At 48.7% G+C, this 20,802-nt stretch overlaps 7 protein-coding genes across 8 annotated transcripts; 2 read left to right on the top strand and 5 right to left on the bottom strand.

The window, feature by feature from the left end:
- Window positions 1-1,905: 1,905 nt before the first annotated feature.
- On the bottom strand, window positions 1,906-3,107 carry TrAFT101_012005 (uncharacterized protein). The gene has a single exon (XM_024907645.2). The coding sequence runs from the start codon at window positions 3,055-3,057 to the stop codon at window positions 2,185-2,187; it is 873 nt and encodes a 290-aa protein (XP_024764100.2). The 5' UTR covers window positions 3,058-3,107; the 3' UTR covers window positions 1,906-2,184.
- Window positions 2,112-5,325, top strand: TrAFT101_002977 (uncharacterized protein). The gene is made up of 4 exons (XM_024909529.2): window positions 2,112-2,818; window positions 2,878-3,346; window positions 3,404-3,879; window positions 3,934-5,325. The coding sequence occupies exons 3-4, from the start codon at window positions 3,854-3,856 to the stop codon at window positions 5,168-5,170; spliced, it is 1,263 nt and encodes a 420-aa protein (XP_024764101.2). The 5' UTR covers window positions 2,112-2,818; window positions 2,878-3,346; window positions 3,404-3,853; the 3' UTR covers window positions 5,171-5,325.
- Window positions 5,326-5,342: 17 nt separating this feature from the next.
- On the bottom strand, window positions 5,343-9,323 carry TrAFT101_002978 (uncharacterized protein). Of its 2 annotated transcripts, XM_024907646.2 has the most exons (3): window positions 8,823-9,323; window positions 6,559-8,666; window positions 5,343-6,448 (listed from the first exon to the last, which is right to left on the bottom strand). In XM_024907646.2, exons 1-3 carry the CDS (start codon window positions 8,939-8,941, stop codon window positions 5,730-5,732), a joined length of 2,946 nt encoding a protein of 981 aa, XP_024764102.2. In that variant the 5' UTR covers window positions 8,942-9,323; the 3' UTR covers window positions 5,343-5,729. The 2 variants fall into 2 exon arrangements, with proteins under 2 accessions (XP_024764102.2, XP_065982861.1); XM_066126754.1 differs by having other exon boundaries at window positions 6,559-8,975.
- Window positions 9,324-9,801: 478 nt separating this feature from the next.
- Window positions 9,802-14,486, bottom strand: TrAFT101_002979 (uncharacterized protein; the record flags this gene model as incomplete). The annotated part of the gene is made up of 3 exons (XM_024906123.2): window positions 9,802-12,426; window positions 12,483-12,856; window positions 14,429-14,486. The coding sequence occupies 3 exons, from the start codon at window positions 14,484-14,486 to the stop codon at window positions 9,802-9,804; spliced, it is 3,057 nt and encodes a 1,018-aa protein (XP_024764103.2).
- A 744-nt stretch (window positions 14,487-15,230) lies between these two features.
- On the bottom strand, window positions 15,231-17,673 carry RNA14 (mRNA 3'-end-processing protein rna14; the record flags this gene model as incomplete). Its single annotated transcript, XM_066126755.1, has 3 exons — window positions 15,231-16,141; window positions 16,204-17,215; window positions 17,269-17,673. 3 exons carry the CDS (start codon window positions 17,671-17,673, stop codon window positions 15,231-15,233), a joined length of 2,328 nt encoding a protein of 775 aa, XP_065982862.1.
- A 206-nt stretch (window positions 17,674-17,879) lies between these two features.
- TrAFT101_002981 (uncharacterized protein) lies at window positions 17,880-18,407 on the bottom strand (the record flags this gene model as incomplete). Its single annotated transcript, XM_066126756.1, has 1 exon — window positions 17,880-18,407. The coding sequence occupies one exon, from the start codon at window positions 18,405-18,407 to the stop codon at window positions 17,880-17,882; it is 528 nt and encodes a 175-aa protein (XP_065982863.1).
- A 1,197-nt stretch (window positions 18,408-19,604) lies between these two features.
- Window positions 19,605-20,615, top strand: ASF1 (Histone chaperone asf1; the record flags this gene model as incomplete). The annotated part of the gene is made up of 4 exons (XM_024907647.2): window positions 19,605-19,713; window positions 19,780-19,819; window positions 19,878-20,186; window positions 20,246-20,615. The coding sequence occupies 4 exons, from the start codon at window positions 19,605-19,607 to the stop codon at window positions 20,613-20,615; spliced, it is 828 nt and encodes a 275-aa protein (XP_024764105.1).
- Window positions 20,616-20,802: the final 187 nt, after the last annotated feature.

The following is a 20,802-nucleotide window of genomic DNA, read 5'->3' on the forward strand; positions in this document are numbered from 1 at the left end:
ATACCAATATGAGGGGCAACCGAAGATGCGACAACAGTAAAGTATTAAACGATAATGGTGAAAGAGAGAGTCTGGGGGTTAACGCTACACAATACATAGCTAGAGATCTGGAGACTTTTTGTACAGCCGTTTACTACAGATCACAGTAAATTATTGTCTATTCCGATCCTCTAAGTTTTGGTCTTGATACCATATTGCATATCTACCATCTGCTAGAGTGCGTGGAAATGTGGGGAACGATTAGAAAGACCACGATTAATAGGTTCATCAGTGGAGCCTAGGACGCTTGATATCTTCGAAATACGCCGGACGGAGGCGTGGCAAAGTGGCCACTAACGTGTATGAATGCCGTGTAGCAAAAAAGTGATGACAATAATATAGCTTCGTAAACGGAGCGAAGACTCAAAACGGATCCGCGCTAAAGCTGGCGTCGAATAAGCCCTTCACTTGAGTGCTGGGTTAGATTGGCGAAAACCGGGGTTAGGTAGTAGTAAGATCCCCGAGTTTAGAGTATTGGACCTTCAACATGGCCTTGCTCCACAGGCCACATTAAAAAGGGAAGGAAGGAAAAATAAAAGAAATAAAGCCTCCCCCGACAGGAAGCGCTGTAGATAATAAGTATGTGCGAAATATGTACGTATGTATTTTCTGATCATGGACGGGTTTGATCTCGAAACGTGTATGGGGTATATGTCAGTCGGCGGACGAAATGGAATGGCTTGTGTGTAACCTCCATTTCACCGTTATTGACGAGAAAAGCCAAAATATACTACTTCGAAACTCAGCGTCGAGTTCATTAGTTTGAAATACTATACGTAAATGCATGATACGCTTGGAACTCGAGGCGGCGGTATGAACTTTCATGCATTTGTACCTATATAAAAGGCCAGTATTAGTTTAGTGCTGTTCAACCTAGAAACGAGAAGAACGTGAAAAATGGTAAAATGTGAAGGGCAGCGCAAGACTTTTCTCCGGCTTCAGCAGGTGTGACTGGTGGGATCGAGGACTTACAGCATAGAGAAAACAAAAATTCATTGGTGCCGACTATGTAATTTGAGACCATGAGCGAGGTAGATCAGTTAATATGTATATGTGATACGTATAACAATCCGGCTTCTATGCTCCGATGAAAGAGAGTAGAGAAAAAATAGGCAGGAGAAAAGGCCCAACAAGTATCTGAGTCGCAACAGCAGAGCCGAGAAAGGGGGCTCCCTTGGAGGATGGCAATTTACATGTAATAATATAAGCCGCAGTGTTGGGTAGCAGTGCTAGAGAATATTAGTATTAGTGCCCAAAACTATGTTGTCTGGTACATGTACTCTTTATGTAGTTCGTATCCGGTGCACTATCCGATCCCGCACGTCGTACTCGGCAGCGTATTAGATGCGCATTCTGTCCCGTCTTTCAGCTTGTAATGGTATAATTATTTGGCAAACACCTACATATATTGCCCCACCACAATACCATTTTTACGTCGGTGCTTGCTCTAAGGCTTTGCTTACCTACTTCGAAATCATAGACAGGCTTATCTTTGTTACATTCCATATCATACAGTATAAGCGAGATTGCGAATGTACATGTAAGGAAGCAAAAGTGGCGTGATTCCAGCTGAATGCCTATTCCCTATTCGCTGAGATTCTTCTTCGTACTCCTCTCTGGGAGATTGCTTAGCAAGAACAAGATCGGTCAGATAAGAAACTGAAATTTGCACTAACTGCCTCCATATCACCCTGCATACACGACTACTAAAGGCATAGGAATGTCAGAAATCGATAGTGAATAGTACAAAGGACAAAGCAAGACGATATATAGTGGGTACGTTGTTGGGAATGATTATTGAAGAGTGGCAGGGAGGAGCAAGAATTTAACTAGACCGCGATAACGAAAATGTAGTAATTATATCCAGCGGTCTTCCAGCTCATATAGCTTTAACTTGTATACGTATTGGTCCACTTATATCTACACCATTCTTATTATCTACCTACAGTTCATATAGCGAGTTTTGTACAAGAGTGTGTTGAGAAGCAGTAGAAATAAGAGACGTATCCAAATTGCGATAGAAACAGTAGAACTAGTAGAAACAGTAGAACGAGTAGAGGCAGTAGAACTAGTAGAGGCAGTAGAGATAGTAGACACCGGACAGCTCAATTCCTCCCAAGAGCTATTCCCCAATGCCCAAGTACTTCAAGCCCAGTGGGACTTACCATACTTGTCAATGTAGTATATCTTGCCTGTCTTTGTGTCGGTGTGGTAAGTCGTTTGGGAAGTCTGGGTATATTCCCTCTCTCCATATCCCCTCTCTGCTCTCCCTCCATACCCCCGCTCCCCAGAAGCTCTCTCTCCATATCCCCTCTCTCCATATCCCCTCTCTCCATACCTCCTCTCTTCATACCTCCTCTCCCCCCTACTACTTTGCGAACCAATTTTCCCGGTCATCCCTTGCGGACTTGAGTTCTTGTAGCTTCTGTATATATCATTTCCCTTCTCATCGCATTCACGATACTCTTCTTGTTCATCGTAGTAATAATAGTATCCAGGTTTGTTGCTTTTTTGAATCTTTTTTCTCCACGCACGGCTAGATGAACCGCCCTCCTCATTGTCGTCATCATCGTCCCGACGAGGCTGTTGCTTCCTAATCAGAGGCTTCAAAGCTTGGACTCCGAACAGTTTCTGATAATATTGCAGTACCTCCCCCAAATTTGGCATAGAGGGGCCCCAATTTCGAACAGTATCATCAACTGGCAATTCTCCTTCTTCAGAATCGACTAAGATACATGTTTGGTATTCGCCTTGAACGAAACGGACACCGATATGAAAAGTGAGTCTTGAGGCGGATCTGGTTTCTCCGTGTGTTGGACGCCACCTAACATCCCATAGAGAAACTTGAATATGGTTTGGGTCTGCATGCTCTAGGTAAGTGAGAAGATGCCGTTTGTCAGACTTAGAGACTGCGACAGTCTCCGGGCGTTTGGGTTTCGGCATATTGACTGAATGGATGGAAGAGGTGATTTCTTTGATAAGAGCGCTATGTCTGTCTACAAATGCAAACGGGAGCATGGAAGACTTCGACCATTTTATACTTGCCTATGGTACTTAAACCATGGTACACGTAGTCATATGCCATTTCCATGGTAGAGGCTGCAAGGTTGACTTCGACTTGACCTCAGAAGTTGGCCATAAATTGGGCCATTATGTTGGCCGCGAGGGAGTCCATGGCACGAAGTCAGCCAAGAAATTGGATAGACGCCGAGAATACATAGAGAAAGGTTGGTAGAGAGAGAGAAAGAAAACAGGCAAGTCTACATCGACCTGCACGCAACTGCACCATTATGCATAAGATACATAGGTATTCATGAAAGATGTTAATATTTGAGTCACTACCTACATACTAATTTACTTGTAGGAGGGTTCCTTGTCGTCCTAATGCTCTTATTCTTAGTTGTGTGTGTATTCTTATTTGTGGTCTTTTTGTTTGGCTCCCTCCTTGGATAGCTAGGCGCCTGGATACCTGCGTTGGGCCTATTTTAGCACTGCCTGCCTACATATTGGCTGAAGCCCTCACGACTACGTCAGCCTCGCGTTGGTGATGAACATGAGGCTGTTGGTGATGGGATTTGAGGGTCGGCGGCTGAATTCATACATTTCAGCCTAGCGTCCGTGATTGGCTGAATAAATCTTTAGCGCCTGCCGGTGCTGAGCCTCAGTGTATGTAGTGGGCGCTTGCAACGCATATGTTTCGTGTGGCCCGCCCTCAATCAACGGCCAACAACTCCCATCGTTAATCAAGTTTTTTGTTTCTTTTTCTCTGGACTCTGTAACGCTGCATATCCTTGACATCCAATTCCAAATTGCCATGTCTACAGAAGTGGCCCAAGACGGGTAGGAGACACTTGGCGAGCTACCAAATGGCTAGTCCGCTAACCTTGAAATTAGATCTGACGAGGCCGTCCCCATACCATACGTCGAGGGCGCCTGGATACAACTTGAAATCATTCAAAATTATCAGGATTCACCTTTACCCCAAGCGACTTCAGCATGTATCACCAAGATACTCGACATCACCATGTCTTCAGTGATGCGCGTTATCATCCATCTGGACTCAGGCAGGCGTGTTGAGGCAGTTCTCAAACTATATGACCGTCGCTTCGGTGTTGATCTTCGCGGTAACGGATACTTGACGGAACACTGGCCTTTGACAGTTGCAAAGGAAGCGTTGTTTGAGTCCTCTGTAAGGCGCAATGCCATCGACTCTTTTCTCACAAAGCTTGCCCAAGACCAGGAGAAGGCTAGGTTACCTATCGCAGCCCAGGACTTTCTTTACAGCGATGACGAAGATGACGAAGAAAGCGATGATGAAGACAATGACGATGATGGCGTTGATAAAAGCGTAAAATACGAAGCGGCTCTCTGGAAGCAGTGCGAAGACATGTTTAACCGTGAAGTCAAGGCCTATGAGCATTTGAAAGACTTCCAAGGCACGGGAATTCCGCGTCTACTGGCCAGTGTCCGGCTAGCTGGCGCAAGCTCTATCATTCCATTAGATCTCGTCAACGACCCTGCTGCAAAATACTGGGACGTCAAAGGCATTCTGCTACAGTTTATTCCTGGAATCAATTTGATCAATCTTGACAGCTCATCAATAGATGTCAAGGAATGGGAACCCCTGGTACAGCGTTCTGTAGATTTAGCTCATGAGATTAACAAATCCGGCTTGGTTATGAAGGACTGTTCCCCGCGCAATGTGATTATAGATCGGGAGTCACAACAGCCATTTATGATCGATTTTGCGCAGTGTTGGCTCAAGCATGAAATGAAGATACGCTGGGACTCTCCTTCGGAGTCTGACGAGGAGGAGGAGGATGAGAAGGAGGAGGAGGAGGAGAAGGATGAGAAGGATGAGAAGGATGAGAAGGATGAGAAGGAGGAGAAGGAGGAGAAGGAGGAGAAGGAGGAGAAGGAGGAGAAGGAGGAGAAGGAGGAGGAGGAGGAGGAGGATTTTAATTTAGAAGACGAGTATTGGTATCGAGCGGGATCTACTAATAACCCTGCTGCTATTGGAACTGTCATGGCTGGTCGACTGAAGAGAGAAAAGGGTGTCGAAATCAAGATTCAGTACCCAAATACCATGGCGCTCATGGTTAGACCGCAAGACTACTACACATACTCATAAGATCCTAGAGGGATATTGGTTGTCTTAGTTCCCTGTCTAGATGTATTTTTGCATCTTGTTATTTTCCATATTCACACTAGAGCCAAGCGTTTTACTTTTCCTAATGCGTTATTAGAGCAGCGTAGATTTAATAACAATCTTGTATAAGCCGGGGACAGAAAAAGACTTTTCGCACATAAGTAATATTATCATTAACAAGTGGCGATGAAATATATGGTTAATTATAATATTCAAGGTTGGGGGGATTATAACAGTGAATACTACTATCATCGTCGATCCCTCTTTTAATACCTCCTGCAATCATCACTTCTGCTGCTTCTGCTGCTTGCTTGTGTGACCCAAAGGAGCTACTTCCCATCTACATCCTTCAAGGTATAATCCATAGTACTGCTATAAAGTCGCGTCTTTCATCTCGATCTAAAGCATACCAGCAAAGACAAACCTGGTATCCCATATATTGTACAACGCTGTATTGCCGCACATCTTCCAAGTCTCTGAGAACAAAGCAAACACACAGTCCCACGCCATGTCAATCCCCCTCTCTCTTCCTTGTTATCTCTTAGAAGAATTTCGACGTTATAGCTCCCATAACCATATTCCGTTTCTGCCTCCCCACATACTTGCTGACATCGTCGGCCCATCCTTCCGATTGCTCCTGCAATGTATTCATCGTATCTCCCATGATATTCAGCTTTTCCGTTCTCTCGTTGAGCTGTCTCGTTAAATAGTCTCCCCAGCCCTCCTTGGATGATCCTACCGTGGAACCGATCTTAGCAGCACGTTGCTCTGCCGCAGCGGCCTCCATCATCCTCTTACTAGGCGGTCTGTTGGGGCCTCCTATCAACAGGTCAAGATCCAGCGGCGAAACATGCTGTGTTCCGCTTATCCATTGAAGGTTAGAAATTGTCGGGCGTGTCGGAATAGGGATCTTGGGGTTGATCAGCACATCTGGGGACTGCTGCAACTCCTTGCCCGCCCCCCAAACGTGAACGACGGCCATTTCTGCCGGGCCTGCCCAGGCAAATATGTCGCCTGTTTGCGTCACAATGCTTGCTGTGCTCCGAGTACGATCCACCATTGGAAGCTTCGCGCTACCGAGGTCTCGCATGCCTGGAATGCTATATGCTCGAGCTGACCCGTCTCTGAAAGCCGCAACAACAGCATACCCATTTAACTCAAGCTCTGCCACACAAGCCGAATCACATATCACATCATCAAACTCTTTAGAAGCGCCCTTCGAGTGAGCAGGTCTGCATATCCTGATTTCCTTTTCGGTAACTATTCTCAGCATTAGCTTGACCGTTTATTTAATGATAGTCATATGGTCTTCGTCGATCAACCAACGCCGACCAAAGATAATAAGATCAAATAGGAGAGTAAATACTTGCCTGCAACGAGTGCCCCATTCACTTGGCGTCCCTCTCGCAGTCCACCCACAGTATGTCCGGTTGCTAGCGCTGGTTTACCCGTATCAGCCTGAATGGGATTCAGAGACACGACTTTACCATCAAAGGTCACCGTTCCCGCTACCTCGGCCGTGTAGGATCCTCCTCCTCCGGGCAACAGCTTTAATGTAATAACTTTGCCCAAGTTAGTCCCGACAAAGCAACAAATTGATGAGTATTTATCATCATCTAGCGTCATCACGCCAAACTCCACCGCCGTAGGCCACTCTTTCAGCGGCGCTGAACTCGATCTCGAGTGGCCTTTGAGGAATGACATTCTATTTTCGGTTTTTGCGAAATCAGTCATTGGGGCTTGGAAAATAATCTTGGGGCCGCGAAGATCGATCAGCGTCAGAAAGCCAAGCTCTGACCCAACCGCAGCGAATCCGACGTTTGATATCTGAACGGCAGTAACTGGGCCCTGCATCATCTCGTACAGGACAGCCGGCTGTAGCCCTTCCTTTAGGCTCGGCTCCGCCCTTGAGCTGATGTCAGAGAGCCCCTTTGGATTCGGATCTAGCTGCTTGGGCTGATTCTTTCCATAATAGTGGTTTACGCCCCAGCGAAAAATGACAGCCTCTCCAGTCTTGGTACCAACAATAAACTCGCCAGTAGCGCTGGACAAGCTCATCGCCGTCACTTCCACGTCTTCATATCGATCCAAGGCCCTGGCCAGGTCAACCTGCAACTGGACTTCATTTTCAATTTGATCAGCGTGTCCAGAGTCCCATAGCCTTATAATACTATCAGCATGCGCAGTCTGAATAATTGTGCGATCTTCGAATCGTTTTCTCGGCCTCGGGCCCGCTGCTCCGCCTTTCAGGATAGGTTCTCCCTGGTCTCTCTTCTCCACCATCGTCAGCCACCTAGGCCGATCGACACTGGATACATTGAATTTTGTAACAAAGGGATGCACGAAGAAGGTAGATGGATGAAGCTGGTTTGTAGGGCTGATTTGGTATCCTGACGGGAAACTCAATGTAATCAGCTCCCCAGAAGTGAGCAGCACAATTACGGCGATAGGATCCTGCGCGCCTCCAAAATAAGGGGATTCTCTTGGGATAAGCAGAAAATCCACCGCTTGCGCTCCAGGCGGCAGGGCTAACGGAATATGTCGCTTGCCGCGGAAGTGATTCTCCAAAGCCTGCCAAGTGGAGGTAGCGTACATGGGCGTCACTCCAAGCTCGATAAATGTCAAACTCTTGGGAGACGCATCAACACTCTCGCCACCCGCAATCAATAAACCTGTATCATCACAGTTTTGCTTGCAGCACCAAGCTATCTTGACAAAAGGATCAGAGTACCCCGGTGTTGGTGCGCTCGGGGTGGCATGGTGGATGCCCATCTCCGTGAGGGTCCTTGCCATGACGACTTTCCCTTCCTTGGGATCCCAGAAGACCAAGCTTCCATCATCATGTGCAGTGAGAATAAAGGTTCCGGAAGGATGCCACAGCGCATGAGTCAAACGAGGGCGGCGCACAGCATCCATGCCGACACTGCTTCCACCAGGCGCTCCAGGCGGTAAAACATATTCCAAGAACTGCTGCGGCTGGTTTTGCTTAAACGTATAGACGACTGCGCCGTGGCTGTATCCAATCAGGAGCTTACCAGCGTCTCGAGGATGCATCGACAGGGTGATCAAGGTGACAGTGTGCTGCATTGGATCTTTGTCTCTCCAAAAGTTGGGGAGACGGAACTGCCGAGCGAGGCCGTGTCTATCGAGGTCATACGCCAAGATGTCTCCATTCTGTAAGCCAACAAAAGCCCAGTCGAGCATTGGATCCGTCACCATTGCGGCCACAGTCCCGCCGATGACTTGCGTCGCCACCCGCTCCCCCGTGTCCAGATCCCAAATGCTGAGCTCATTATTCCTGTCCAGACTGACGAGACGGTTTGCGCTGAATTGCACGGACTGGAAGGAGGTTCGTCGCGGCGGATCAAAAGTCTTCTGAACGCGCTGTTGGCCGAAAACATAGATTTTCCCAGGGCCGAACTTGCTCTCGGCCGTTCCGATGGCAAGCAGAGACTGTACAGGATCGTATGCAAAGCAACTGTTTATCGCGTGTCAGAGATTATATTCACACTTCTCTCCCCTCCCCTCATGTCGCCTGCCGCCGCTGTGCATAATCTCGATCGCCATCGTCGTCTTCGTTCTCGTGGCATGGCGGGGCATCTGTTGCGTCATAGCTGCTGGAGTCGACACTCACCTTATCTGGGAGTTGAGGCCGTATCGCGCATGATCGTCGGGGGTAAAGAGTTCTGGTCGAATGCTGCCAGACAGGTCATTCTGGATGCCTGCCTGCTTGCCTCGCAGAAAGCCAGCCATGGCGCGCCGTAGCTAGTTGGTTTGCGGGAGGTTGAACCAAAGGGAGAGCAAAGAGTCGAGCTCAGCAACAAACAAGGTGGGACCGGGGCAGTGCTCCATAGCGGGGTCCTGGAGCCGAAGCCACCGGGAGTTCCACAGCGCCAAAGCGCCTGTGGGCATTTACATGTATTTTGCGCCTCCGCTGTAGTTAAAAGCAGCTGATGTCGACGCCAAGCATCAGTTTCGGCCAAATTCCGTACTGGTTACAAGCAAGCGGGAAGCAGAAAAACAGAGAACGCAGTATGAGAACGAACACACACACGCACGCACAAAGAAGAATCAGAATACTGAGATTTATGAAAAATATTTCATGTTAAACAGAAACAACAGGGCCGGTAGAACCCAATAACGCTGTGACGAACATGGTCATAGTGTTTACAGAAATTGTGTAATATGGCTCGGCAGCGGCATGCATTTTATGCCACTATCACAAGTTTCATACATCAAGCACAACGTAGATACTTAGTTCCCGCGGCAGGCAACGTTGGAACTTAAGGTAGCGCACATCACCAAAGGTAGCTCATAAAACTTCGTAGCTATTTGTTTAAAGAATAAACAATTACGTTAAGCTGCCTAAGCTATATGAATCCATTATAAGAGCAAATTACTTCCGCCGCCACTTCCCACCAATCCGGTCGCCCCTTTTGTTCATGTTGGGTACTGGAGTGTGTCCCATATCTGTATAAGAACGGCCTAAAAAAGAAAACTTTCTCTCAAACATTCTACTATAAACCCCCTCATCGATGATCCATCCACGCCCTCCAATGAAAGCAAATTTCTATCTCAAACCTCGCCTCCGTGCTTTACAGCACAATGGCTACTTAGATGTACCACATGGTGCTTCGGAAGAAGTCTCTCTGCCTCATCTCTCCATTGGTAGGATTATTAGCATTCTCGGGTCTACCGCCAAGTTGGAGTAGAGCCGGAGCATCACTTCCCCGTTGAGGGACACTGAGTGACTCGCCCTTGGCTACTTTGTCACGAATCATCTCGTGACCCTTTGCACCGGCTCGGAAACCTTCGCTGGTTGCAATATTCTCGTGAGCACGAGCTCGACTACCAGCGAGATGAGCATAGTATACTGCTGGATGTAACGATACTGGTGTTGTTGATCTGGCATAGGAATAACATTGATGGTAAATCATCTTCTGTAGCTCGTTGACCGGAATGTTCATCTCATCGAGAAGAACGTGATAATGGACGGGTCTGGCAGTTCCCTGAATAGCTACATGCGAGCACAAATAGAAATCGAACATGAATGGGTGAGTCACCTCTTTCTCGACCAGAGTGCCAGGCAAGGCGTTGCCATTTCGGTCTCCCCTTTCCGGAAAAAATCGAATATGATGGCGTTTGGTGGCCACAATCACGGTGAATTTAGGTAGTGGCTGATCCGGAGCTGCTCGTTTGAAATATGCCTTGATCTCTTTAATCTCTTGCTCCATAACATGAGCAAACTGGCCTTCTGCAACGCCGTCACGGAAATACATGACATGCTTGGGGAATTGGCGATCATGACCACCCATCCACACTTTACTCAGGTGTCCGAACATAAAGTTTATGTTGGCAGAGGTGAGCATTTCTACTCGATAACCGTTCGTCTCAACCATGGCTGCATATTTGGTTGCGTCCCTGTCAACAGACATTGTCATAGCCGCCACAGAAGGCGAGGGCCCACCAGGAGCTGCATGAGAGATGTCAACTCCAATGACCATTGTAGGACGTTCTTTAGGGAAATAGGTGCCCCCTTGGGCTAGTCTCCACGGAGGATTCGTACGTGATGTCGACCCACCAAGTTTTGCGTTAACTTTCATGCATACATTGGAGTGGTACTGGCCATTGTTTGCCGCAACAGAGGCTCCATTCACAACCTGGGTCAAAATGCCAAAACGGCAGTCGGCAGACTTCTTCAAACGCTCGTAATGAGGGCTGTTCTTGTGCTGAACAACAACAAAGATGAGTTGAGTATAACCTCGCTCTCGCGTAATTTGGTCGTGCGCATGTGCAAGCGCTTGAGCGACGTTTGTTTTGATGTTACCGGGCACGGTAACGAAGACTGGATCCGTCTTGCAAAGGCCTCCATGACCCATAAAAGTTGTTTTGAAACTCCGAGCAAATTGCTGAAGTTGGTTCGGGTTGACGCAGTCGTCCATCACCAAGAATCCCCAGTTCATGAGAGGTGCCACATTCTGCTTGAAGAACTTTTTGCCACGTAAGTCCCAACGGCCAGAGAATTTGGGATCAGCTACACCTTGACTGAAGCTAACAAGAGGCGCATTCAGAACTCGAGCTTCTGTCTTCGAAAATGCAGGCTCCAACTGAATTCCATAATGTTTGAGATAAGGGTCCCTTTGCAGTTGAAGGTCTCCGACGTTCTTCATAATATCATTCTTGCGAACATTTGGACGAGTGACGGCAATTTTGATCATTGCTGCAGTTTGCTCGGGGTTTAGCTTGAATGCGTATCGCTGCATCGGTTCAACAAAAGCGAACTCCATCGGGATGTGACCATTTTTGCCCGTAGAGATGAGTGGAAGATGCGCAAATCGCAAGTGAGCGTTGTACTTCTCTCGGTAGTAATCGGCAACAGATAATTGTCGTCCGTTGTAGTTGAAGGTGACAGTTCTGGCATTGGCGCCTTCTCCTCCATACTTCTGGTCGAATAAAAAGTCCACCACCGTGTATACCTTCTCAGAAAGTTTGGGGTCCCGATTGTTGTGTCGGATGGTAAACTTGAGTTTTCGCAGCTTTCGAAGCTGTTTAAAAGCATCAGAGGACTGCCACTCTCCTCTACTATTTTGTGAGGGCCTAAAGATTGTGGTGGTGGCCGGGTTAATTCCCTTGTAACGCCTATCAAGAGTGGCGAGAAAGTTGATCATAACCTGATCCAATGTTTGTCGGCCAGTCCAAAAGCAGGTGTTAGTAACATCTGCGTTAAGAGCTAGACCAATACCGCCATTGCTAAGATTATTGGATAGTCTCAGCGAAGCGTACGTTCCTTTGTGAACCTCAATAACGCCATCACGCAAGAGAGGAATTCCAGGCTCATTCTTTTTGTAGAAATTGCGCTTAATGGCGAGCAAATGCTCCGATGGCCATTGGCGAATAAGGTGGTCCATGAAGTTGAGTGCTTCCTGGACGCTGTTATTGAATTGCATTCTTCTCTCCAAATATCCTCGGAGAACGGCCATCTGGATCTCTGTAGTATTGCGCAAAATGACGTGAAACTTGTTGGAGCGGCCAGCACGAGCTGCAGGTTGGCCATTATCTAGATCAACAATAACGCGAATCTCGCCGCGATCCACCAAAGAAGGAGACCATGCCAGTCTAGAGCCATCGATAATCCACATTTGGTAGTTGTAGGCAGACAGCGCCTGTCGAAGACTTGGGTGAGCCCAAATCTTCTTCATCACCGGTCCGCGTTTCTCCGGCTCAGGGGAAAGAACAATCTATTGAGAGGCGTCAGTGATAAGATTTTCAGGAGCCTGGGTCCAAATCTACTCACATCATACTGATATATCTTCTTACTGAAGTCAAACTTGGTCATACGAAATTGGTTGACTTCAACCTTCTCCGCACGACCCTCAGTATTGAATTTATTCCCGCGAGTAGCAAACATGTCTTTGCGATCCTCGTTAGAGATGAAAGCATCTGGAGGCAGTTCCATGCGGGTATTGCCTTTTCGATCCTTGCTTGGTGGCTTTGCAGGGTCGAATCCCATACTAGGCGCCCAACCGGTCTTGGGATCACCGGAGCCTGAAGTCTGTGCTGGAGAAGCCGCTCGGCTTCGACTAGAGCCTGACCGAGACGGTTGGCGGGATTGGGGTGAGGTGCCAGGCGCAGAGCCGGCAGGTGAGCGGCCTCGATCAGACATTCTGACTGCAGACGCTAGTTAGTAAATGAAAACCAAAAGAAAGAGAGAAGAAAGAAAATAAACCAAGAAAAAATTCATCTGTGTATGATTGTGTGTAAACACCCAAGCCTGCAGACATATGCAGTAACATATACCGAAGATGGAGGAGCGAGGTCAAGAGAGATGAATGAATGTGAGACCTGCCTTGATTTACGCCGTATAGCGGTCGCTGTTCCTTAGTTGCGGTTTCTCGACAAGTATCTAGAACAGGATTAGATATCTCTGAGCAGATATACAAAATAAGGCATCCAAATCAAGAGAAAAGAAAGTGTTTACTGATCCAATGGCTCAACCAGAGAAGCTTCCCTGTAGCAGACGTACCCGAGTGTATATGTAGCCGCTACTAGCTATGCTTGAGAGTGTCGTGCATAAAAACAATGATCGTAGGATTTGTAGAAGAGCTCAATGCCGAAAACGATCTCTACAGGGTGGTCTTTACGAATATATATGTTAGCAGATGCAGCTCATGACATACTGAGGCACAGCGGTGAAAATGATTCAATCAAATCAGAGAACCGCAAAGAGATCAAGAGATCTATTGGTGTGCTTTGACAAGGCCATAAGTGAAAGAAAATTGAGGGTGCTTAGTGGCTGCTGAAAGAGCCCAAAGATGCATCTTTGTTATATGGAATGTGATTAAGTGAGCTGGTGTGAGTGATGGACATGGAAGACGGCTGAGGTCAAAGAAAATGACAGGTGAAAGGACAAGCTGAGCAAGATCACGGTAGAGAAGAGCACCTTCAGGTCAAAGCTTGATGCCAATAAGAAGATTGTTAGGCTAAAGAAAAAACGCAATGGCCAAAGACGCCGCACGAGTGCAAAGGCCAAGAGGAGTGGGAAAGATATAAATAGAGCGAATAGCCGGAGATAGCATACAAAGAATGGTTGGAAAGGCGGGAAGGCAGTTTAAGGAGTCGAAAAAGGTAGCAAAGGAGAACGAGGCTACTCACCCAGAAGCTGTGTTCGTAAAAGAGGCAGCACAAGATCTCTGTGCGGTCAAGGTAATCGACCCAGAAGAATTTATCAAAGAATCTTGCACAGAAAATCGGAATTGCTGCACGGAAGATTAATTGCGAGCTTAGTGAAGAGGAAGGAAAGAGGAGAGGATGGAGAGGAAGAGAAGAGGGTATCTTATAGTTGTGAGGGAAGGTGCCAGCAGGAGGAGTGATTGCAGCTGAACACGTGAGGCCGAGTGTCGGTCAGCTGCAAAAATAGGTGCTGCAACAGCGCTGCGGTAATGCGCGAGGTCGCTATGGATCAGTGCAGACTTGCCGGAGTAGAAAGAGCCTATGGGACCGAATCTCAATGGAAAGTTGAAGCTGAGTTTCCGGAGCTAAAGGGAAGTCGAGTGAAGTGGGAAGGCGGGAGGCATAAATACAACTCCACAGATCCCCAGTCTGTGCTACAAAGAGAGTTGCACAGTAGGAGGCCTAGAGGTCTGAACAAGTATAAAATTATGGGAGAATTGTCTCTCCACCGCTCTTATTATGCACATAGCCGTGGGAAGGGCGTCTGCTTGCTTAATTATGACGTTTGACGGCTCTGTGCTTCCGATGGGCGGACCAAATGGGAGGTTTCGGGCATTTGAACTAACATCTTGGTGATACAAAGCTTGTCAGTCAAGCTCTGGGCACTATGTTTGACTTTTTGTTCAGTTCCGTCGAGGGTCAAGGCGAGCAATGATCAAGGCACATTCGCAGCTCGTTCGCAAGGGATCAAAGAAACAGCCGGATGGGCAAATATTAACAGCCATTCTAGTCTTGTTCTACTCCCTCTATCTTCTCTATCTGCTCTACTTCCTCTACCTCCTCTAATGATATATATACGTGCGTATGTGTATGCGTCTGTGTCTGTGGACTAACCACCTTATTAGGCAATAAACAGGATGCTGGATTACACGACTTCAAGGGGTTGAATAACAATCCCCATTTCAAGTTGTTACATATAGCATCGAGGTCCAAAAGTCTGACACAGTAAGAGGTATGTGACTGTACTTTCACTGCACTTGCTGCCCACAAGGTGGATAGTGCACGTTATATCCATTTGCAAATCATCAACTGCCTACCGCAGCTCGGCCGTCCTAAATCTGACCCTCACCAAAAGGTGCAAGCACAAATGCTTGAGTGTGATATCTAAGTTAAATAACCCGTCCAACTTCTTATTTCCTGCCAAACGCCTTCGGAATGCATCAAGAAGAATAAGCATTGACCGCCAACCCTCATCTTCGAACAACAAGCTATATTCTTTCCCCTCTCGTATCCCCTTCATTATCCAGTCATAAATGTCCAATTTGCTAAACATACTCAAGTCCCTCGTTACAATTTACCAAATCTCTTTGTTCTATTGAAAGCGATATCCTCCATATTGGCCTGGAGCTGGTGCGCCGTATCCAGATGGTGGTGGTGCCGGGGGCCATTGGGTTGGAGTTCCACTTGCGTCAGTCGCCCCGTAGGGAATCGTTGGGAACGTGGTGCCGGTCTCTGTCCTTAGAGGCGATTGTCTATAGACATTAGAAGCAGGCGCAATTCGGCCATACGGGCTAATCGGTCTCGGAAAGTCTCCCGAAGGCTGTCGCCCGTGTACGGGGGCGGTAAAGCGATACTGTCCCCCGGTTTGTGCCTTCCAAGTCCCGTAGTCTGGAAGTGGAGTATCGCGTAGGAGCGAGACCATGTTGGCTGCGCTGAGTCGTTGCGAGTCATAGGTATGGGCAGGAGGGAGAATTCCTAGAAGGAACGTAATATCACGATGAAGAGCCGATGACTGGTTGCGGCGCTGCTGGTCGAGCCGTCGGCCAGCCGCCCCTTTGAGAGGTGATGATCCTCTGGCGAGCCTCTTTGGAGGGTTGAGCTCTTCGTCATCTGGACCAAGGGGACGCTTTGGGGAAGCCGTAGCTCTGACGTACTGCGGCCGCGGGCTCAGCTCTCGCTGCGGGGGGAAGCTGTTGCGTGCTGATGCAGGTTGCTCAGTGATGGGGGCGGCAAGTTTTGGCCGCATTTGTGCAGCCTTCGAAATGATGACCGGGGCGGCGACGGGATCGAACTTGTCAGTTGAGTAGCGGGCAGCAAAGATGTTGAGTCTAGGATCCTCAGGAAACAACTCTGCCATTCTCGCTTCGATCTTGTGAATCTGAGACAGTTCGCCGTATTGAGATTCATATTTGTGAAAGTATGCGTATAGAGGCTTCGCCTTGTGAAGTGTCTCTGGGTTGGCGACAAGGCGGTTAACGCAAGTCTCGAAAACTACTCGAGCATCTAAAATGGCAGTTAGATATGCTATCCTTCAACTAATACATGATGGCAACTGAATAACTTACTCGTAGTATCGTCCTTGGAATGCAAAAACTTCAAGTATTCAACGATGAAGCCTTCATCATTTGGAAACAAACGGGCTCCACGCTCGAAAATCTTGGCGCCAACGGTATCTTTGTAAACTACCGACTCCAGCAAAGCAACAGCAACATATACGTCGCTGGTCAGGCGCCCCTTTTGTCGGGCATCAGTGAAGACTTTGCGCAATCCGCCATCTGTTTGGTTGCCTTTGCCTTGAATACGGCGGATTGCTCTTGCCATGGCAATCCACACATATGAAATAGTGCGAGAGAGAAGGTTGGTCTCTGCGGCGTAGCCTTTCTGAATTACAGCGATGCGCTCCTCAGTAGATATCTTCTTTTGCGTCCCTTCTTCGTAGTCATCGTCGTAAGCTTGTTCGATTGACTGCTGAACAGAGGTCTCCTGCGCAGCCGCTTGCCTGAGAGTGGAAATCTCCAGCTTTTCGCGCTCTTTAGCCTTGTCTCCCATCGCATACAACGTATTCAAGACCTCATCATAAGGCTTCCGCACAGCTTTAGCAAATTCGGATTTATCTCCTTCTCTCAGTGGGGAAGTGGACTCAATGTAGTCTGCATGCTTCAGAGCTAGCAAAACGCTCTCAGGGTTCGCAGCAATGCCTTGTACCAGAAACTCGGCACCCATCTCTTTGTCAACGTCTCCTACATCATTCTGAAGGCACCACTCTGATGCATCAACCCAAAGTTCGGGCCAGAAGCGCAAAGCCATCAATGCCTGTTTATAGCAGTACAGGACTCGCTGTGCGAAAACTTTGGGCTCGTCTGCTTTGAGCACAAGCGGATCTTCCTTCTCCCACTCGATCCACTTCTTCCACAACGCAACTTGATCGCGAAACTCTTGGTCACCTTCAAAACCTGGCGCTGGTGGCAATCTGGGGAGGTTTGAACGCTTCAAGCCCCGCGTAATATTATCCAAGGCAATATTGCCACTCTTTGCAGACATGTAACCAGGAGATCGCTCCTGGATAAACTTGCGTCCCTATTGATGAGTTAGCAGAAGGCGTACCATTACGTATAGGTGGAAAGACGTACCGTCACTTTATTGAGCGCCATTTCGAATTGGTCGTAATCTTTCCACAGGTTGTTTACCGTCGACATGGGTACGTTGATTGCACGGTGGTACGCTTTACGCAGCTGGTCCATCTTTTGTTGGTCTTGCCAACCAGTACCTCCAATTTGCCCAGGGCCGCTTTTGATAAACTGGACATAATCTTGCCAGATATTTCCCGAGTCCCGGTCAACGCCAATGTTATCGATTACAAACTCATACGATTGGGTCACAGTTCTCCTGGCCTGGCCATTCGAGTCGTTGTTGAGGTCGTTTCGACGGCGAATGTAGTTGAGATAAACGGTCCAGAGCTTGACGTTGGGAACGGTCATCAAGCATCGTCCAAAGAGCTGCTCAGCATTGACGAAATTGTCCATGCCGAGCTCCATCTCGATCCATTCTACCCACATGTCGGCCTATTACTGTCAGCTGTGCATCAAGATTAAAAAGAAAGAGGGGTCCCTCTTCAAATTCGGAGCTGCCGGCCAGGTAGACCTCTTCAAACTTACCGATTGGGGAAAGATTTCCAAAAATTGGTTATAAATCTTGCGAACATCATCCAATCTGTTGTTGCGCCTATGCTCGGCAATGAGATTCACCCAAGCATCCATGTCCCCCGAGGGTCCTCTTTAATGCGAGCCTCGAATAACGTTACCGGGTCAAGGCTAGCCACGGGCGTTGCAGTCACGTTGGATGGAACATTAGTGGGAACAGGAGGAACTGGGACAATGGCCGTCTTGATCTCAGTGGGCTGACCAACTTGGCTCTGCAATACCGAGGGCTCGGCCGGGCCTGCATTGTCTCCTTCATCGTCTTCTTCATCGTCTGAGGCTTCCACTAAGAAGCCACCAGACATTTTTGGTTTGGGTGTTGGACGTTGAGAAAGGACAGCGGGGGCAGCGGGAGCGGCGTTTTCAGGGACAGGAGGGTCTGGGAGAACTGTTTCAACGGGGACATATTCTGGGTCATAATCCCCTCCATCCTCTGTTCCATTATCCGCTGATTCACCTGACACATGAGAGTCTTGAGCAAAGTTATCAACTTGTTCGTCGCTATGCTGAGTATGAGCGCCTTCGGCGGCCGCAAATCCATCATCGTCCCACGAAGTGCCTTCGGAAGCCATCTCGAGAGGCTTTCTTTATATTTCAACTCAGAGCACCACAAGGGATATCAGTGAAGACCCGATTGAGCAATACTTTGACGATAGGGGAGCGTCAATGGCTCACGCAGCAAAAAAAATCGGAGCTTCTCGTTCAGCCGCGAAGCTGCGAGGGTGGCGGCAGGTTACGAATCGATCGAGATTGAAAAACTATGAGGCTCCAATTAAAATACAGTCATTATGTTAAATGATAGTAAGCTCCAAACCTTTGTGCTGCTGCCGCAGTGTAGCGAGCAAGGTAGATACCGTTTTCGTCCTCGCCGGCCAGCAAACCGCGTCGCTTGTCGTCAGCGTCAGGCAAGAAGCCGTAGCGCTTCCGTGAGGAGGTGCAAAATCGGGATCGATACAGCGCGACAGAGCTGCAGTCCAGCTAGAGCAAGGCGAAACAGCGGTCCCTAGATCAGGAGCAGGGAGCGCGTGCCAGAAACGTGTTTGGCCGAGGTGATGCTTGTTCTGAGGTGGGAATTGGAGCAATTGAAAATCAGAGTCACCCAAGCTCCCAATTGGGGAAGGCTGTGGGCCAGGCTAGACGTCTTGCGCGAGGGAGGTACCGAGTACTGAGTGTTTCAGCGGCAGGTACGTACTGGCTGGCTGGCTTGCCGGCGCCTGACCCGCTGAACAGCTCAGCAGTCTCTGTCTCAGTTCGGGGCGGCTAAGGTACTCGCTACCTCAGCGACAAGGCATCTGCGAGGCGCCTGCCCATGTGCCTGTGTACCTCTGTCGGATCGGCCAAATCACAGGCGCCACACAACCACTTTACGCGAAGCGCTACGGTCGCGTCTCCAGAGGCTAGAGGCATAACTTTGATCAAGTTGTGTTCACCTTTTTGTCAGTTCGACAATTCCTCCACCACCACCAGCCGCGTCTTTTTTCTTCCCTCTGCACGCACACGCAAAGCCAGCGACTTGCCGATTCTCTTGCATTTGCGTCACGACTCGGCTTCCTCTTCTCCGCCGCAAGTCGTTTTCTCAGGCTTCTCGTAATCTCCACGGTTACCGACTTTCTTGGTTGCCCCTCCGACAACTTCTCTGTCCATTCTATCCCTTCGACGACTGGGCCCTGCGCAAACTTTTCCCCGTCGCGTGGTTCAATTGAGATTCTCTCGCAGCCAACACTTCACCTCTACTAATTCTCTGTTGTTTTTGGTGAAAATCCGCCACCATGTCTGTCGTGTCACTTCTTGGCGTTAGGGTGATGAACAACCCCGCCAAATTCACCGACAAGTACGAGTTTGAGATCACATTCGAGTGCCTTGAGCCACTTGAGAAGGGTGAGTCGTGTTGATTTAGCACCCCAGACCTCTTAATGTACAGTTTTTCTAACTGGTTGCGCACAGATCTCGAGTGGAAGCTGACCTACGTCGGATCTGCTACCTCGTAAGACGACCATCTTCGTTGGGCATCATCCCCTCCAACCAGTTCTAACCCATCGCAGCGATCAATATGACCAGGAGCTAGACTCCCTTCTTGTCGGCCCCATCCCAGTCGGAGTTAACAAGTTCGTCTTTGAAGCTGAGGCGCCCAACACCACCCGCATCCCCGACGCCGATGTTCTTGGCGTGACGGTCATCCTCCTGACCTGTGCCTACGATGGTCGCGAGTTTGTTCGCGTCGGATACTACGTCAACAACGAGTACGACTCTGAGGAGCTCAACGCTGAACCCCCTGCGAAGCCGATCATTGAGAGAGTGAAGCGAAACGTCCTCGCCGAGAAGCCACGTGTGACACGTTTCGCTATCAAATGGTGAGAACATATCCTAGGCCACACATTTAAATGACAAATTCTAATAGTGCTGTTAATAGGGACTCTGAGGCCTCTGCGCCCCCCGAATTTCCTCCTGAGCAACCTGAGGCCGACCTTGCTGCGGACGAGGAAGAATATGGTGCTGAGGAAGCCGAGGATGAGGCTGCGGAAGAGGCTGCTGAAGAAGCTGCCAAGGAAAAGGGCGAAGACGCCGAGATGGCTGGCGTTGAGGGCGAGCACCAGAACGGACATGATCACGATCACGAAGAGGACGAGATGTCTGAAGATGGCAGCGTCGATATTGAGGGCGAAAGTGAAGACGAGATAGAAGAAGAGGAAGAGGGCGAAGGTGAAGCGGAGGGTGACGACGATGCCATGGAAGTTGATGGTGCCGCAGCCGCTCACAACCCCGTTTCAGTTGTGTCGTAGTTGACGCCATGACGGCGCGGCTTCGACAAGCCTTTTCTGTGTGCACAGGTATTGAGCACACTTTGCTTTTATGGCGTTGTGCCATTTAGACAGGACATAGAGTTACGAAGATACGATGGGATGGGATGGCATCGGTTGGGAGGGAGGGGTGGATAGGCGGTTCGGTATACTTTGTGATATCCTCAAA

Source organism: Trichoderma asperellum, chromosome 2 (genome assembly GCF_020647865.1).
Source record: "Trichoderma asperellum chromosome 2, complete sequence".
Lineage (NCBI taxonomy): Eukaryota > Fungi > Ascomycota > Sordariomycetes > Hypocreales > Hypocreaceae > Trichoderma > Trichoderma asperellum.

Excerpts from the sequence above, each read along its gene's own strand:
- TrAFT101_012005 (XM_024907645.2), bottom strand. The coding sequence starts at position 3,057 with ATGCTCCCGTTTGCATTTGTAGACAGACATAGCGCTCTTATCAAAGAA.
- TrAFT101_002977 (XM_024909529.2), top strand. The coding sequence starts at position 3,854 with ATGTCTACAGAAGTGGCCCAAGACGG. Across the intron at positions 3,880-3,933 it reads ACAGAAGTGGCCCAAGACGG|ATCTGACGAGGCCGTCCCCA; the intron begins GTAGGAGACACT and ends CCTTGAAATTAG.
- TrAFT101_002978 (XM_024907646.2), bottom strand. The coding sequence starts at position 8,941 with ATGGCTGGCTTTCTGCGAGGCAAGCAGGCAGGCATCCAGAATGACCTG. Across the intron at positions 8,667-8,822 it reads GGCCTCAACTCCCAGATAAG|TTGCTTTGCATACGATCCTG; the intron begins GTGAGTGTCGAC and ends CGCGATAAACAG. Across the intron at positions 6,449-6,558 it reads GAATGGGGCACTCGTTGCAG|TTACCGAAAAGGAAATCAGG; the intron begins GCAAGTATTTAC and ends TGCTGAGAATAG.